Here is an 18,870-nt window from a genome sequence, read left to right as displayed (position 1 = left end):
ATAACAAAAATAAAGTAAATAAACATTGTTCAAGTATATGAAAAAGGCATAGGACTGATGATGTAGTTCAGGCCCTGGGTTTGAGTCCCCAGCACCACCTAAAAAAAATATAAAATATCAATAATAGTTTTCTAGATCATGGAATTATACTCTTTTTTATTTTTCTGCTTACTTAAAATTTTTGTACAGTGTGCCCACAGTGTCAACAAAGTTGATTTTCACAAAGCCCTACTTGCTGTATTTCCAAAATGGCTCTAATAAAATAGACATTCCTCAAAAAAAGACAACTTTTTCTCAGGATGACTTCCTTTAATACTAGGCACACACATATGGTGCTCTGTTAGAGGGTCCAGAGTGCAATGTGGATGTGAGACACTGTAATCCATATCTGCCCTGCAGAGATTCACATGCTCATTAGCATAATGAATGCAAAGTCCTGTCCTGAAAATGGAAAACCCCATTCAATTACTATTTATTCACATATTTCAAATCTATTTGACTCCAAATTTTCTGAAAACACTTCCTGAAAGGAGATAGAAATGTTCTCAATGAAATACACTTTAGTAAATGATGAACAAGAATTCTGATTTTAAAAAGTAAATGATTGAAAATGACTAAGAATTTTGAACAATTATGATTAAACACATACTTTAGTTATCATATGTCAATGAGATTCATCTAATTAAATTTCAATAAAATATTTGGCTTATTCATTGGCTTTTAATTTCAGCATCTGACTTTCTGTTCAGACTAAATTATTAGAAATGAGCAGTCAAGATCCTTCATACAACTCCCTATGTTACAGCCATGGTATAGGTGGGCAGAGAAGGAATGTTAAGTTTAGGGGTGTAGGGAGAGAAACTGAATTTCTAAAAAGCAGCATATGATATCCTAAACACTCAACTTTTTCTCATTAGTTACATCTTGTTTGGCTTTTCAGGCAGTTAACTAAAAGTTAATAAATTAACAATATCATCTCTTTTTTCCATTTGGTTTTATTGTTGCTGTTTTACCCCTGCATGGTATTGAGAGTTGAGGATAACTAGCACTGAATTTTCCTCATGTACTTCAGCATTTTATTTTGAGAAATTTTGTTATTCCAGAAGTATTATTATAGGAAAAAATTTAATTACCCAAAGTCTTTAACTTTTAATTTATAATATACATAAAGAGAAGAAAAAACGCATTTAGCTTTTGCGCAGCTCAGGTGCAAAGAGTAAGCTATGTGAATGGAAGTCACATTACACATACAAATGAGTAGGGCTGTAAATGCTACAGATTAAGAGATGAGTATCAAATGTGGAGTGCTCAGGGATGTATGGAACACAGAGGAGCTGCTGCTCTGCAGCACCGAGTAGATGTTATCTGCCTGTTTCTATCTGCAGCAGCAGGGGTTTCCTAACTGATAGGTTGTAGATCTTTCTATAGCCCAAACTTCCACTTTAGTAGGTTTCTCGAGATTCACTGGCCAATCTGGGGTGAGATCAGAGAAGCTGAGACAAATCTCATTCTTAGCTGCAGTGCAACCCTGCTTGTGTGTCCTTCTATACTGGCCAATAGGTTGGAAATCTTCCAGCATCCCAAATGAACTCTATTATTTATTCCAACCTCTAACCCTTGCTCTTGTGGCCTATTACTGTTTGTAACTTTAATATTTTGCCTCTTTCCCATTTTGCCAAATGTTATTCCTTTTCCTGCCTAGTTTCTCTTTTAAAGATAGGAATCAAAAACACAGATAAGATTTTTATTTTTCTATTCCTTGTTAGTGAACTGCTAGTTTGCATGACACAAAGGTCAGTATGCTTGGTGTCTGCAAAGTACTTCTTTATAGTATTTGCCTCCTTGAGAAAGCCACAGCTGCATAATTCTTAGATCAAAGGCCATAAGAGTTGAACTCCAGGGGGAAGACTCTTGGTAAACTCATTATTAGACTTTTTCATAAAAATTTTATGTCACTTTATGACATTTTTATGTCCATTACTAATTAAGTAAAAATACTGCAAATTCTATACACAATATGTTGGGAAAATATATAGAGCTTTACTAAGAGCTAAGTAATGTCCCGACAACAGCCTTTCAAGGGCAGCGCAGCACAGCAATGGGTAGACTGAACTCCTAATTCAGTTCCCCCTATTCCAAGATGTAGCACTTTGGGATAACTTCATATCTCAGGGTCTCGATTTCCACCTTTATAAAATAGGGTCACTTAGATAAGTTAGCACTTGAAAGAATATTTTCATATCCACTTGTATATCATAAGCAGTACTATCTGTCCAAGACAGTGAACATCCAATAGAGCAGGACTCATTACAGGTCTTGAGATCTACTTTTTAAATTACACTTAGATGATCTGGGGTTTTGTTAACGTGAATTGACAGGTAGATATTCAACAATGATGATGATCTGCCAGTAGACTCAGATCCACAATTTGCTGCAATCTTCCTTTTACAATCATAGTTGACTGTTGGTAAAGTGTGAAACAATCATAGAATGTTGGTCAAATTTTCCCAGTAATTAACTTATAATTATTACTTAATGCCCAACATCCTGTGTAGATTCAAGAAAACACACCAAAAGGACCTAATACCAATTCTTGAAATTTTTAAAAATTTTCTAAGTTGTAAAGAATATCTCTGTTGACTCTGATTATAAGCTGAAACCACATAATGTTCAGTATAGACAGCAACAAAGTAAACACTGAACTTAATCCTGTTAGCAACAGAATACAGGTAAAAAGCTTTATTACATACAATTGAATAAGTCAGGTTAGACCAGGGCCAATACTGAGACAGATCAAACAACCTAATTTTTAAAAATTGGCTGTTCTTTTACTTTCCTGAGTGCAAAACAAACAAAAAATGAGTATTTGAACTATGCTTATACTCTGGAATGCACAGTTAGCATCCTGTGTAAAATCTAACCTTCTTTTTAGGCCTTTCCTTAAATATCACTGGAGGCCCCATATTACCAAGTTCCTAAGCTACACAAACAGGTTTCTGGCCAGAGCCCTTAAGTTTTGCTGCAGCTTGATTCTGCCTTTACTCCTTATTTTCTGGACTAAAAGTTGCGCTTAGGTTCTGTTTTAAGGTAAAAGATTTTTTTAAAAATTTTCTTTAAAGGGATTGATGTTTCAAAAATATTTTCTATGTGCAGGAGGTTAATTAAATCTGGTTATTTTAATAACAAAGAATGCATTATTTGGTTTTTGTTAGTGTTTTTAATTTTATTTAATGTTATATTTTTGATGTGATTTATTTTAAATATGCAACATTGAGAAAAAAATCCTGGCACATAAATCAAGAATTTTGGGCCTAGGCCTGTCTTCCTTGCACTGTGATCTTGGCAGGAAAACATGCACAGTCTTTCACACAGTGGCAGGCCCCATGGTAGGTAATCAGCTTCTATTTGTAAATGACTGAATGAATGACTTTTCAGAGCTCAATTCCATAGATATGTGTTATGGAATCGTATCTAATTCCTTGAGTGCTATATACACCAGCAATTTGGATGAAGCTACATAATGCACATTCATACGCCTTTTCAAAGCATAACCATTATTAGTGTTAAAAGTTGCACCTTTCTTATCTGTTCAGTAGGGGGTTATAAAGCTAGAGAATAATGGCCAAGAACATAAAAGCTGTAGCCAGACAGATCATGGCTACAGTATGACTAGCTGGATGACTAGCTGGATGTCTTTTGTAAGTCATTAACCTGCTAATAACATTAAACTTTCACATGCATAAAATGTGGAGAGAAAAATATTTACCAATAGAATTAAAATATGGATTAAAATCAGTCTTATCAATTTAGAGAGGCCCTAAGCAACTTAGTGAGGCCCTAAGCAACTTAGTGAGTCCCTTAGTGGTTCAGTGGTTAAGTGTCCCTGAGTTCAATCCCTCATACCCAAAACAAAAAAAAAAGTATGGGTTAATTTTTCAATTAATGCATGCAAATCACTTATCCTCATTTCTGGCATAAAATTATATTGTTCTTATTGTTGTTTTAAATACTACTGCTGCTACAATTATACTACAACTTGACAATGTCATATACATTAAAAGTCTTGAACACACAAAAAAAGCAATAAATGGTGTTCACTTCTTTTTTTCTATTTTTTTCTAATTGTAGAAGAACACAATACCTTATTTATTTATTTATTTGTTTGTTTTTATGGGTGCTGAAGATCAAACCCAGTGCCTCACCCAGGCCCAGGCAAGCATGCTACCACTGAGCTACAACCCCAGCCCTGGTTCACTTAATTCTAAAAAGTAAAATCCGTCCTCAACATAAACAACTATAGAATGATAACTGTTTTTGAAATGGTCATGTGGAAGAAGAAAATCTTTAATGTAAATTTGAACATATAGATACATGTAGTTGAAATTCATAATTTAAGAACTTTACTCACCACAATTAAAAGGCTAGAAATGATGATTTTAACGCCCATTAGCAACTTGCCAAATAATAAAAAACTAATAAACCCCTATTTTCTCACTTAATATATTTTGAAATATCAAAAATAATTGTGATAAATTTACAATGTAGATACCATGAACCAAATATGTCCACAGTTCATGAGTAGCTTTTTCTGTGCCTTTTGGTATCAAACTCATAAATTCCCATCCTGCTTCAAATATTATAACAGTTATTATGGCAACTCAAGAAAATTGACACAAAGATCTGGATGTCATCTGAAGAAAAAAACAAGTCAGTCCAGGAAAGTCACAATACCTACGGCTAGATGGTTAAATAAAACCAAAATTGTATAATGATACAAATAGTAATGTTAATGCTAAAAATTAGAAATCATAAGTTCAAACATGATTTAAGTTATAGACAATATTATAAGCTTAAGTATTGAATAATTATTTAAGCATAGTGGCTTTCCTACACAGAGTTCAATAGTTTATTCACCTGTATTTTCCTCATGAATTGATGTTACAAAAAACTAAAACTCAGTGCTGGGGATATAGCTCAGTGATATAGCACCTGCCTAGCATTCCTGAGGCCCTGGGTTCAATCCCCAGTAACACACACACATACACACCACACACATGCACATACACACAAATTAAAACTCAGAAAACAAGTTGATTTATGAAAGCAAGCATTAAAAATTGTTCAAGTTGTTTCCTTCTTTCACAGAGACTTCTTTTAATTGTGCATTATTATTACTTTAGCTTATAATGAATTTCCCCTACTTTATAATAATATCTACAACTCAAGTAAAACCATGAAGCAGTTCTAGGAATCTGACCAAAGGTAATATGAAAAACAACTATCAGCAACTCATCTCAGAGAAAGTTGCCTTGGGTGTTCAAAAGGAAGTACGATAGTCTGTCACATGAAGGCAGTGTCACAGAATGACTTTTTTAGGACACCCCAATGGGGGAACCAAGTCCATGAACTGTCCAACCTGAAGACAGTCATTAAAATGCAATGATTGATTTTCTTTTGGACAGAGGAAATGTGATGTGTATCTTTCACAACTTCATTGACATTTATGTGCCAAAGTCTTGTGGAATATATATGTAGATCTCCTTAAAATCTCCTTAGGACTACTTAGAATCTACCATAGTAACAATTGTTTTAGTAGCAGTAGGAGCCATTTATTTAATACTTATCTCATGTAGGCTTATAGGCCTGTAACATTACCTTATTAAATCCTAACTACAATTTTGTGTTATGATCTGCACTATAAAGATGAAAACCAGTTCCAATAAAGTAAAATGATTTGCTCAAGGATATGTAGCTGCTAAATTCAAAGCTGGTGTTCAAACCAGTCTGACTTCAAAGCCCTTACATGTAAACCCTATTGAGATAGTTAAGGGAGAAAGAATGATTCCTCCTCAATAAAAAAAAAAAAATCTTCAAAACATTAACATAAACCCTATCTAATCAGTGACTTTCACTTCTTTCCCATCTGCATCAAGATTATTTACAGAGGAAGCTACATAATTTTCAAGTTGAATTTTCTCCTCTTCCACCTTTAATAACTATAGAATAATAACAGTAGTAACAGAAGTAAAATTATCATCCTTAGCAGCTTTGAAGCCGGGAAATCGACCATACAGGAAAGAAGCTGTTCTCTTGTCAGTGTTTTTGTGTGATGAAAGGGCAGGGAGATGGTGCTGACCTCAAGGCTTAGTGGTTTGTTATTTATGAGAACTAAATAGCTGACATACCTGCTCCTCCACTAAATTCTGCCTGAGTCACAAAAACTTCAGGGAGAGTAAAGGTAGCAAACAAGACAGAAAATAAACCCAATTTACTTCATCCTAACAGTATTGTTGTCTGTAACATTGGCCGTGATGTATAAATGGTAAATGTGAGTTTCATGATTCCACTCCGAATTCAAAAACTTTAACACACAGCAAGGGATCATTTCAGAATGATCAGAACTGAAAATAAACAGACTTAGGTTTAAAAAAAAAAGTATTGTTCTTTGTATTTCCTCTACATATTTGCCTATACTCTAATACTTTCCTTCTGGGTTTGTTGATTGGAAATTGCAGTCTCTTTTTTGTTTTGTGACCTCAAAGTGCTACTTCTCCCTGTTTGAGAGGTTTTTCTTGGCTTCCTTGTTGTTAACTTCAGTTTTCTCTAAATTAGTTTCAATGTATCAGCTGAAATTACTTATCCATATACAACTTAAGTATCTTTTTCATAACCCAAGATTGTTTTTTTTCACTTTACTTCAAGTAATTACTTGAAGTAATTTTCTACCATTATAAATTATGGTTCTCTTTTGAAATTCATCCGAAATTAGCTAAGACAAAGCAAAACAGTATATATATATCAGTAACTTGCACTGAAATTGATGTAATTCTACAATGATTATTGACAATATACCCAATCCTTAATTTATCCATTTTGCCCAACATTTTTAATTTATGTCTCACAAATAGATCTTCACATTTCATTACCCCACCCTCTGTATCAAAAAGTTGACTTTCATGAGTTGCACTAGTTGGCTCCTTGATCCTCTGGCTATCATTCAGGATTAATGAATGGGAAACCTGGCATAAAAGTATGGTCTGGGAATTTATTCTTCACTCTGAATATATAGGGATTGATTAGATGGCATTTCTTTGTACATTCTCCATACATCTCTCCTTGAGTTTTCTAAAAACAGTTTCTGCCCTCTGCCCTAGAGTAAGAAAGTTCCCCACCCATCTAAGAGTATTGCATTATCCCCTGTTTGGCTGAAAAGCTCTGTCTACAACAATATAGTCATAACATTAGTTTAAAATTCTGCAAATGATTCAGTTTGTACATGTTGTCTCTCCTTCAGTGACCTGATAGACCACTAAGGGGTTTTAAAAAAAAAAGGATAAATAGGATATGGTCCTGCTGTCACTATATGTATTCAAACCTGTAGGGCCAGTATTTGGGGCATGAGGTCTGTATGGGTGCCCTGGGCTCAGAACAACCTTGGGTCTGGTCTAATACTCTGATGTGACCATCTTGGAATCCTTAGTAATTTCTGAACAAGGGGCTTATATTTTTTATTTTGTACTGGCTTCACAGATTATGTACCACTTCTGCAAATATAGTACAGATGGTGGATACAAGTACAAAACTAATAACAATGACATATTTATTGAAGTCTTACTGTATTTCAAGTACAGTTCTTAAAGTTGTATGCATTTTAATTCATTTTATCCTCACAACACCCAATGAGACAAGTGCTATTATGTATCTCTACTTTTTAGATAATGGGCCAGAGCACAGATAATTGAAGTAACTTGCCCCAAAGACACACTGCTAGTAAGTATAGAAATATGGGATTCCTATCCAAACATTCTGGCTTCTTCTATGCTACTCTATTTCTTTGATAAAAGCACAGAAAAGAAAACAATTAGGTTTAATTGTAAATTAAAGCCATGTGAGCAGTAACATGCTATGGACTTTAAATTCTGGAAAGGACTGTGCTTCCTATATAGACAGGCTCATCAGAGATTCACAATAGGGGCTGCAAATCTATGCAAAACAAATAATATTGAACTTCCCATATCATGATGGCATAAAAATAGCTAAAGGATTTTTGAAAATGTTATAAAAATCAAATATTTTCTTAATTTTGATCTAGATATGACCTAAATCATAATCCTGACTAAAATCTAAATAATTACATCCATTGATTCTGATCTCTTTAAACTATTTTCTTTATTTCTAACTACTCCAGGAAACCTGATTTAATTAAAAACAATGAAGGTCATTTTAAAAATACAAAATTATTTATTATAATGCAAACACCAATACTCTGCTGTTTATGAAAAGAAAAATAAAAGGATAGATTATAAAGAGAAGGTGTTCATTGACTTAGAAATTGTAAAACTGCAGAATCCTAGTTTAATTTCTACATAAAATTCTGCATAATTAAACAAGGCTTTGGTATGAAAATATTACAGGAGAGCCCTTGATTTCACTGCCTTCCGAACAGAGGATGATTTATTGTCTCGGGATACAAAAATTTGCTTTTGTAATTGTTTTCTCTCAAAGTGCCAAAGATCTTTCTTACCAATCTACAAATGACTTTCCTCCTCATCTTAAACACTGTGTATTTTAATAGATTTTTTTGTCTATCTTTTTAGATTGTAGTGTGTTAACCATCGTTTGGACAAGACTCTTACAAACCAAGGGGTTACCAGTTGATTATTTGGATTCTCTTAAACATCTCTGAAAAAAGCAGGTGAATACTATCATCACTATTTTTATTTTACTGCCAAACTTTGTAAGCTGAATTTTAATCATCCCAATCTGACATCAAAATCAAAATAGTTCCCCTTCCCCTCCCAAGTAAATGAGCTAGTTGTCAGAACAGACTGGTGTGTTTTAAAGGACATCTTAGCCAAGGGTATTATTTAAAGAGATGAGCAAATGGGGAAATCCCACAGCCCAGCCAATAAAATATGAACCAAAGGTGCAAAGAAGCACTCATAAATATTACTTAGAACAAGGGATTCATTGTTTCCCTCCAACTCTTCAGTGGCTCCTCTGATCTCAGCCCCTCTCTGTGAGTCAGGGAAGCCTCTTCCTTTAACATGTGGGTTGTTTTTTATGTTTTGTTTTGTTTTATTTCTTTTAAAGCTGGGCTACTACATTATTTATGACTGTAAATATGAGTAGACCCTCTGTATGCTTCTTGTATACACATACTGAGACACCCCCGCCCACTTTTCCCCACTTTGGTATTTTAGTGCGGAAGGATGAAAGGCTTTTCCCTGGAGATGATGTGGTTGGGGATGTTGAATTAGCTGCTGTGTCAGTATGAGGTAGACTGAGGATTTCCCAACACACCCTCCACCTGCAAACTCAAAGACCTGCCTTTAATGACTGGTTTCAGTCATTTTCTTTCTTTCAAGTATTTTTTACAAACTGTTTTCTTTCTGTCTGTGTCATCAACATTGTTCTATGCCTCCAATTATTACTTTTGATCTCTTCGTCTTGTTATCATCTCTTCTGAATTTTTTTTAAAAAAAGGAATAATAATTTCTTCACTATAGTGACATGTGTACTAATTAAAGATAATAAACACAAAAGCTTTTTATAAACTAGATGGGAACTGGATTTTGATAAATTATTTTTGTTCAAGGTTGTACTGTTTCCTCTCTTTCACTTTCCTTTGAATTTCCATTTTTAATTCTTTAATGATTCTCTAAGGCTAGAGAAAAAGAAATACTAAATTCTCTCAATGGAAGCCTCCAAGAGAGATGAGGAGACCCTGAAGAAGGGGATGAAGGAGAAACAATTACAGGGTCTGGCAAACCCAGGGCTGCTCTGAAGCCCTGGGGACCTTTTCTCCCAGTGGGTGGAGGCTGCAATTGGCACATCCTAACCTTTCTTTCTTAACCAGAGAGAAAACAGGAGACTGTACCTAAATTCTCAAACTGGAACTAATTGATTTTCAACTAATCTAAGCCTCTAAGTATGAAGAAACTAGGACCAAAGGCAGACCCCAGGAAGGGGTGGGGGTAGTAGGGAGAGAGGTGCCCAGACAGCCTGGGGCTAAAGAGACCACAGAATTAAAGAGGAAGGACCAAAGAATGCTGGGGGTGGGGTGAGAAGAGAGAAGAGAAAAGGGAAGGAGCTGGAGGTGATGGTGGGGGACTCCCAAATCCTTCCAGGCCTTGTCTTCAGATGTTATTCCCATTGTTATTTCTCATTAAACTTTTGAAATTGGCTATTTGTCGGTGACCCCTGCAAGTTTCAAAAATGTTTAATTAAACTATCATTATTATAACTATGTATGGTAGCTGCATTTGACAATCAAATGTTTTTAAGTGGAATAATAATCCTTGTGGTCACATTTATGGATGCAAAGGGTCATTGAGGAAGAGAAAAAATTTTTTTTTCTTCCCTCCATAATGTCTTTCTCTTCAAAAGCTAAAATTTTTAAAGAATGACTGCTGTTTTATCCAATATTAGCATTTATTATTCCAGGCACAGGCCATGAGCATGTATTATACTGGTTTCAAATTATCTTTCCTCTCAACCCATCCCCCACTTCAAAAAAGAATTCTTGCATGTGTTTATGGCTGTGTTTATGTTACACAGGTGTTAATAACCCTGTTGCAGAGAACATAGATAGGCATCTTCAGGTAGATGTGTATATAAATTCCTCTCTACTGGCACTTGAGTTAGCCAGAAACAACAATAAATATCAGTGATGTCCTTCAAATCTGTCAATTTAAGACATAACATTTTTTTCTTCCCATATCATGAGAGTCCAATGATTTTGAAAAGGAGGAGTTAATTTAAAGTTTTTGAAAGCTTTGTTTTCTTTCATATCTAACACACTAAATATGTGGTTAGAAAACATGAAAAACTTTAAGCATCATATTTACATACTTTAATGCTTGAGCATTAATGTATATTCTTGAAATATATCTATAGATTTGACTGCAAGCCAACTAGCTGATCAGTGAATAAAATAACATTAATAAAACCAAAGTTCAACTTTCTCATAAAAGGACATACAAAGAATAATACAAAAGTAAATTTCCTGTGTTTACTGTTTTTTTGTAATTTCCTCTGAAACATCCACAATGTTATGTCATTTTAGTTATACTGTCAAGATCAAATAAAAATTGATTTCTAATTTAAAAAAAATCTTAGAAATACAATGCATTTTTTCTTTATATAAACAAGAATATACTTAAATATTGAAAGCACATAATCTGATCACTGCTTTCCTTTGCATGGGTATTTAATATATAAACTAACTCAGAACACTGTTGAAAAGGAGAGGCTAAAAAAAAAGTTACCAGTAAGGTGATTTTATTACAAACAAAATAAAGTGGTATTGATTTAGCAAAGCTTCCACTGGTATTCAGCAGTTTCAGGGAAAAACAAGGGAATTCAACCTGCAAAGATCTCCTACTATGAGACTGACAAAATCGGGCCTAAGAATAATGCATACAAAAGAGTAAAAAGTTACTCTTCATTCAATTAACCATTTGTATTTGTTTCTTCAAAGTGAGCAAATCACCTAAAATAATTTAAAGTTAAAATGACAACTTGGGTTTTGTATTAGGTGTTTACATGACTTAAATCTATTTATTTACATTTTATTTTGCCTTTTAGAAAATTATATTTTCCACTTATGAACACAAAATTATCTCACTGGAAATTTTAAAAGTAGATATAACAAATACATTGCACATTTTTTAAAAGTAGATATTTCATGAAATATGATTTTGAGTCTGGATTAAGTTTAACTGTTCTTGATAAGCAAAATCTATATTGGAAAATATGTCTTTCTAAATGATAAGATAAATGCACCAAATCCATTATTTGGCTTGAAGATGACAATATGAAAGAATTCTTTAAAAGTATTCTAGTAGATCCTTTCCATATAATTCACCTTATTATGGGAAATATCAACAGATTCTTTCCACATATTTACATGTTCAAGTTACTTCCTGAGTACAAATCCATTTCTGCTGTTAATTTGTCTCATTTGCACTTAGTCTCCACTATATATACATCTTGTAAGATACACAAAAAATAAATAAAATTCTCCTGGGTTTTATAAGATCATGAAATATGTTGCAGGTAATAGTCTTAGGGCATTTCATAATAATATTACATTTATACCTTTTCTGAGTATGCTTTGACCTGTTTTACTGTGGAATAATACAGAAGTTAATAAGTTTTTACTAAGTAGTGATTGGGTGTAAGAAGTGGATATATTAGAAGGCATGTTATAAGGGTGATAAAATCATGGTTCTATTTTCCTCAGAGACTACTAGAATCATTCAGCCAGTATCAGAATCAATAATTTCTTGTAAGAATTTAGTTTGGAATTATTAGATGATGAAGAAATGATATGGTTTGTTAGTGAGGATAAGCCATTATTTAGTAGTTCAAGTATAATAAAAATAGTTTTCTAAAGTTTATATCCAATATTGTTTCTCTAGAATTAAATAAATGAACATATTTCTTGGTAATAAACTTATAAATCACTGTGCTATTATAATATAAACAATATAACCAAAATTTCAATGATTTAAAAATATGTCTGTTAATAAAAAATAAGAACATAGAAATCACTTAATAAAGCTGTTTATTGTTTTTTACTTTTTTGTTGTATGTAGATTTCTAAAATGTAATGGCACCTGAATTCAAAAAGACTTAATTTTTTATAAAATAATCATATACTTCTCTTACAAACGATCAAAATACTCAATTAAAATAAAACATTATTAGAATAAATTAATAACTGAGTTGATTTTAATACTTTAAAAAGAGGATGTCTGTCAGATTTTAGATGACCTGAACTGATACTTTGAGTGATTTAAATTTTTTTGAATATGTAAATTATGCTAGATTGGAAATTTACTATTAAAATACTGTAGCTTAAATTTAAAGTCTTGAAAATACTTTAGAAATGCTACAGAGTCAAACGTACTCTGAGTTACATTTTCATGCCTCTTACACTAGGAAAAAGGAATCAAACTAATTTGGAATTAAGCTATTTTAGAAGTCCAAGTGAAACCTGTTAATTATATATAGAAGAAAAGGCCTCCAGAATACCTGACCAGTACCACAAATGATGACTTACTAAAACTTAATAATGAGAGCTTTGTCTCCAACATAAGACATATGATTTATTAAGCACCTTATCCTTCATGCTAGGAGTCATTGCTAAAAGCAAATGAGCAGAGCATATTAAGCAACATATATTATAAAAGCATCCATGTGTCATTAAGATTTGCTGCAATCTGACTTTTCAAAGAATATTTGCTTTGAGATATGAGGAAGTTTTTAATTAAGTGTGTAATAAAACATGTCGATTTTAAGTCAAAGCAGATTGTAATTTTTAAAATAGTGTTTTAAAAGTTCTTGCATTAGAAAGTTCTCAGCTTTTTCCAGTTGATTAAATTTGTTGGTAAAATTTTTAGTCTTCAAAAATTAAACATTCAATGTTATTTTCCTTTGAATATTTAAGGATAGTATATTAACCTTTAGTTTTTACGGAAATATTTAAAAGAACAAAATCCCTTGTAAAAGTTTTTTGAACTGATAAACTCTTACTATTATTGTCAGAGAGAATTTGGGACACCAATTTACTATTTGATATTGTCGACATTTAAAAACTACCCTAAATTTCCAGCATTGAATAAAACATAATTTAACAAAAATTATTCACAAATATTATTGCTACTTACAAAAATTCTCAATTATATATTTTACCTCAAATAAAAGAAAAATTATGTATAGGTAAAGGTTATCAAAGCATGATTCACATGTCTCTTGTCTGTGGAAAAAATCAAGTAGGTATGATATATTTTCATCATTATAGTTAAAAAAAAATGTTAGGTTACGGCTTCTTTTCTAAAATAGTTTTCATAGAATTTCAGAATTGCATCCCAGATTCTTTGATAGTAATATTTAATAGTATTATTTGATCTTGGTTAATTTCCTATCAATATTTTATAGTAATTGCTTCACCTACATGAGAGTTTTTAAGTAGTACATGAAAGTATACGTTTTTTAAATTTCCAACAACAAAAAAAAAAATGGTTCAGGATGTTACTTTTACTTTCCCACATGTGCTTGTTTCTTTTTCTTTTTCTTTTTTGCCTAAAGCATTTATCCTCATAAATTTCCCTTTTTTAGACTATGGCCTTTTTCTTCATATATTTAAGCAAGGTTGAAATTTTAACAAGCTCTGAAGAGACCCAAATCTACCCAAACTATAACTTTAATTCTAGCATTTCACATTAAATATATAGATATAGACATGACTTTGTTGCCTAAAGGAAAATCTTACCTTTTATCAGTGAAAGAAAGGAAACAGAAGCTAGAGAGAAGAGTTACAGAAAATGACTTTGTATAAACACGGCCACCTACCAAGCAGCTACTTTACCATTAGGAAAACTTCCACTCTGTAATAACACAGATTAAAAAATAAATGAACAACATACCTAAGTTGACAAAGCTCATGACCATGTCGGCATCGTTCAGAAAGTTGGTGTCATGTAGGCTGGCTAGAGGGGGGCTCTGGGTGGTCAGAGGAGCTGTTCGAGATAACTGTATGCGACGAGGATATCCATTGGGAGAGGCTGGGTATCCTTTTCGTGCCCCTCTGGTTTCTCCTGCCAGGGATGCCCTCACGGAGTATTCTGACTCTTCAGGATTTTCTTCATTGGTCATGGCATTGTACAGGTCCAGCATAAAGAGAGGCGCAGAGGATGCTTGTTTTCCAGGTGAAAAGGGTCTGGGTCTGTGAGGCAAACCCAAGATAGAGAGAATTTCCCTCTGTATTTCCCGTCTTTCATGGTTCCGTAGTCTTCTATAAATAAAACTGGAATGAACATGATTGTCTCCCAAACCTCCTTTTGCATAACCCACTAGAACCCAGCAGCTCCAGAGGAAACCCACAACACCCCTAAGTAAAAATACAGTCAGATGCATTTTTGTCCAGAAGCAAAAGTTGATATTTTTAGTCCTTCTTGTCCTTGTTCTTAAAAAGAAATCTAAGTTGCTAGGAGGTACACTTTCCCAGTAGCTGTAAAAACAAATTTACCTATCTTCATGACAGTGACATTTCTGAACACGACATCCTCACTGATTTTCCTGTCCTATTTTAAATATTTTGGAATGTGTCAAGAGTAGTTATTTCTAGGAAAGCTGAAACTCAGATTTACAGTTATCCACAGTTGCTAAGAGTTTTTGCTGCATTGATGGAGCAGAAGACGGCCAATATTATGTGATCAGATGACCTATGCATTCCTATATGAATTTATGATAATCAGGCCTTTGGTATTTGAATTAACGGAAGCTGATCTTCTGATAAACTGTAGTTCCCAAGTTATCTTCACTTGTTCTGGAGTTCTTCTCAACCCTTGAGCTCTTTCCAAGACAAATCCTGATTTCTGAATCACAGATCTATGCTGATCTGCACCTTGGTGTTGGAATATATATTTGTCCGGCAGCTTGGTGATAACTTTAACATCTTTTGTATCGTCTTAGTGTAAAATAAGACTCAAGGTTGTACTATTCAAGTAAATGTGTTTCCCTGAATTTACTTGAAATCCTTCCTGTAAGTCCATTCAATCCCTTTCTCCTTCTTACTGTTAATTCCACCTCCAGCAGGCACAAATATACCAGCCCTCTTCCAGAGAGATCTAAAGAGTAGTGTAAGCACAACCCTGCTGGGAAAGAAGAGGCTTCTCATTGTAATTTGAAACTGGTAAAGCAAAAAGAACTTAACCCTTTTGCTACCAGAAAAGCCTCCATTTTCACAATTTTATAACCACACATCTAACATAGAACAGTGATGTATGGGACATACGAGTTCCAGGGGGAATAAAAGCTGGTTTTTCAAGTAGCGAAGTTTCTAAAAACTTTGCCACCCACTTTATATAGCACTCCTTTAGAGCTCTCTGTCTTTTAAGGGCACACATTTAATACACTTCTACATTAAGTCTCTGGTTGTAGCTAATTTAACATGATATGTCTCAGTTCTATATGAGATTATTTCTAGCTTTTTAAAAATCATTGATGAATTCTTCTTTTAAAAAAAGTAAAAGAACAGGTTGAAAATTGGGGTTAATTAGTTGTTTCTAAATGATAGCTAGACTTTTTTAAATGCCACAGTAGAAATTTAATCATTTGTAAATATATCTCACAAAATAGTTGTTACACTACTTCAGTAGATAACACAGCTCTAATAAGTGTCTTTACATATCAAATTTTTAAATAGAAAAGTATAGCCATATTTCTCTTATTAAATCAGTACAGTTGAAACACATATATCCTAAGATGTTGTATCATGGTTCTTAACTTGTTTCAGTTGAAATGTAGACAGTCTTACAAACTAGATATTTCCCATAAATATTTCTCAGAACTTTAATTTATTTTAACCCATGCAAATAAACACAAGTCGGCTGGGATTTAATATTCTTCATGACTACATGTAGATTGAAATTTGAGTTTCTAAAATTTGATGGGTAAAATGGGGAAAGTGTACACCTTTCTAAAATACCATACTTAATCCAAGGAAATGAGCAAAGTATGTGTTTATCCTTAATGTTTAATGCTTTTAAAATTTGGAAGTCTACAATATTTTTGTGCAGCTATAATTTTCCTCACAAGCACTCACTTAACCTTAGGACTCACAGTACTTTCATTGTCTTGAATAGCATTCTGATACCAACATAAATTTATTGAGCAAATTCTAGAACTGTTATGAAATTTTAATGTTTTTCCTTTACCTAGAGGCGCCTGGTTTCTTGTTTAATTTCTTTTTACATATTTCCTCTGAGTGTATAAAGAAAAGTCATATTTCTCACAAGTTTTCAGATTATTGGTAAATGCAAGATGCTGAAAGGGCTTGCAGAATCTTATTGTGTGCATCATTTGTCTTATACAAACTCATGACACTAAAACTCAATGATGCTGTGTGATATGTGCCTTGCTGAAAATTTTTTTTTTAGTAATAATCATGCAGGATGCCACAGTAGCAGCGATTGCAAAGAATACTAGAAGTATAGATTGGAAGTAAGTGAAGAAATACTATTTCAACAACAATAAAAAAATGGTTTGAACTACTTAAATCCTTGAAATAGTTTATTTAATATGCAAATCAAACTAATAATTTCTTGTCTTCAACAGAGATTCAGATAAGCTACTTTAAAAGTAAAATATTTCTCTGTATTTATAAGACATATCCCAGATATTGTAGGTTACCCTTTTTTCCTGTGTTTTAAAATAAATTATCAATGTTATCAATTTGCTTCATTTTTCTAGGGCTAAGCATGGAGTTATAAAGTTAAAATGCACCACACTAGAGAAAGAAATCATTCTTATTATCTTCCATATGTGGTGGTTTTCCCTAAAATACATGTAAAAAATAAAAATGAGATTAGGTGTCACAAGTCTCAAAAAGTCATTTTCCCAAAGTATGATTTATGATATCAATTGGTATAATTATAACTTAATCACTTACCCAGGCACATAGTCTTCCTTTTTGGAAATCAGTTGCTACTATTCTTGGTCACAAGTTTTAGTGTTCACCCTCCCCCTACCTTCCCTTCTAACTTAAGACTAGATTTGGCAAACACTCATTTTTTTCCAAAAAGATCAACATGTGCAATGAGGAAAAGAAAATAAAGACAAAACCTTCCAGGAATAAAGGGGAAATGCTAGTGCCTAAACAAAATGTCTGATTTGTTTTTTATGAAAAGTAAATGCCTTTAACCATATCATTTGAATTTCTAGGTAGGATTTGTATCTTAGTATAAGAAAGGAAATTGAAAGATAAAATATTTTGTCATTGCCAAGTATAAACATTCCAAATTTTAAAGCATGTATTTTGATATTAGACAAGGAGTTAAACCTATTGAATAATCATATGCAGGAGAAGAAAGGTGAAGACTAAAGACAACCCAGGTCATCACAAGACTTGTTCTTAAAGAAAGTACACTTCAAGAAGAGAAATCTTAGTAAAAATCCACCCCTCACAATTTAGTTTTTGCCTGGGTCTATACTAACATAATGACCTTCTGGCAAGAAGCAGAGACAATGGAATCCACATAGGAAGTATTCTCAACTCATTCTTTCTGTTCAGGTTTCTTTTTCTCATTAAAATTAGACACATTTATTCCATGGATATAGAAATCAACCATGTCCAATTGACAAATTTCATTTTTTTTTCTAGCTTTTTCAAAAGACACTAGCTCAACAGGAATTTGAGTTGATTACTAGTCTGTTTTGTTCTAGAAGGTTCTTCCAATTTCACTTCTAGTTTGTTGTTGTTTGCTGGTGTGTTGTTTTCTCCTTGAAACAAAATCTCCCTTCAGAAAATAAGACTACACCAAATTCTAGAGATACCCAATGTAAATGGTATTTGAATTCCTAAAGTATCTCTCAAATTTGGAAAATAATACAAAACCATTATAATATGATCATAAAATTTTTAAGCAGAAGCTAGCTATCTTGAGTTACATTGAGTGGGTAAGGCAAAAAGGTGGAGATGAAGCTGCTCAGGAGGTTGAAGAGGCTGGTAGCAATGGAGAGAGCAGGGAAGGTAGCCCCTTCTGGAATCAAGCTGGTGAATGCAGCTGCACGGGCATAACAGAGCAGCATCTGTGATATTAAATTGCCTTCAGTTCACTCTCTTTTTAAGCCAAACGTATAAACAGAGGATGGTGTGTACTGCAGTGGTCCAAAGGAAGGCAGAGCAGAGCTACAACACCACCATCTGACTTAGATTTGCTTCTCCTCCATTTGATTACTAGCTGTTAAAGAAAACCTGGAAATGAATAGTAAAAATACTCACCAAAACTTTGGAATGTTTGGTATTATTTTTAATGAATGGTGGCATTACTGAGTAGTTTTAAGTGAGCAGATGACTTT

At 33.2% G+C, this 18,870-nt stretch overlaps 1 protein-coding gene across 2 annotated transcripts in view; it reads right to left on the bottom strand.

The window, feature by feature from the left end:
* The window catches only part of Bmp5 (bone morphogenetic protein 5), a 112,535-nt gene extending 96,878 nt beyond the window's left edge, over positions 1 to 15,657 (bottom strand). For both annotated transcript variants that reach the window (XM_040282834.2, XM_078019856.1), the window contains exon 1: positions 14,436 to 15,657. In XM_040282834.2, coding sequence (XP_040138768.2) covers positions 14,436 to 14,925 — 490 coding nt within the window. In that variant the 5' untranslated portion in view covers positions 14,926 to 15,657. The remainder of the gene's footprint in view (positions 1 to 14,435) is intronic.
* Between the last annotated feature and the right edge of the window lie 3,213 nt (positions 15,658 to 18,870).

This window comes from Ictidomys tridecemlineatus, chromosome 8 (genome assembly GCF_052094955.1).
Source record: "Ictidomys tridecemlineatus isolate mIctTri1 chromosome 8, mIctTri1.hap1, whole genome shotgun sequence".
NCBI classification, from domain to species: domain Eukaryota; kingdom Metazoa; phylum Chordata; class Mammalia; order Rodentia; family Sciuridae; genus Ictidomys; species Ictidomys tridecemlineatus.
The sequence above is the reverse complement of the archived record's forward strand: the minus strand, read 5'-3'. Positions and strand labels throughout refer to the sequence as shown.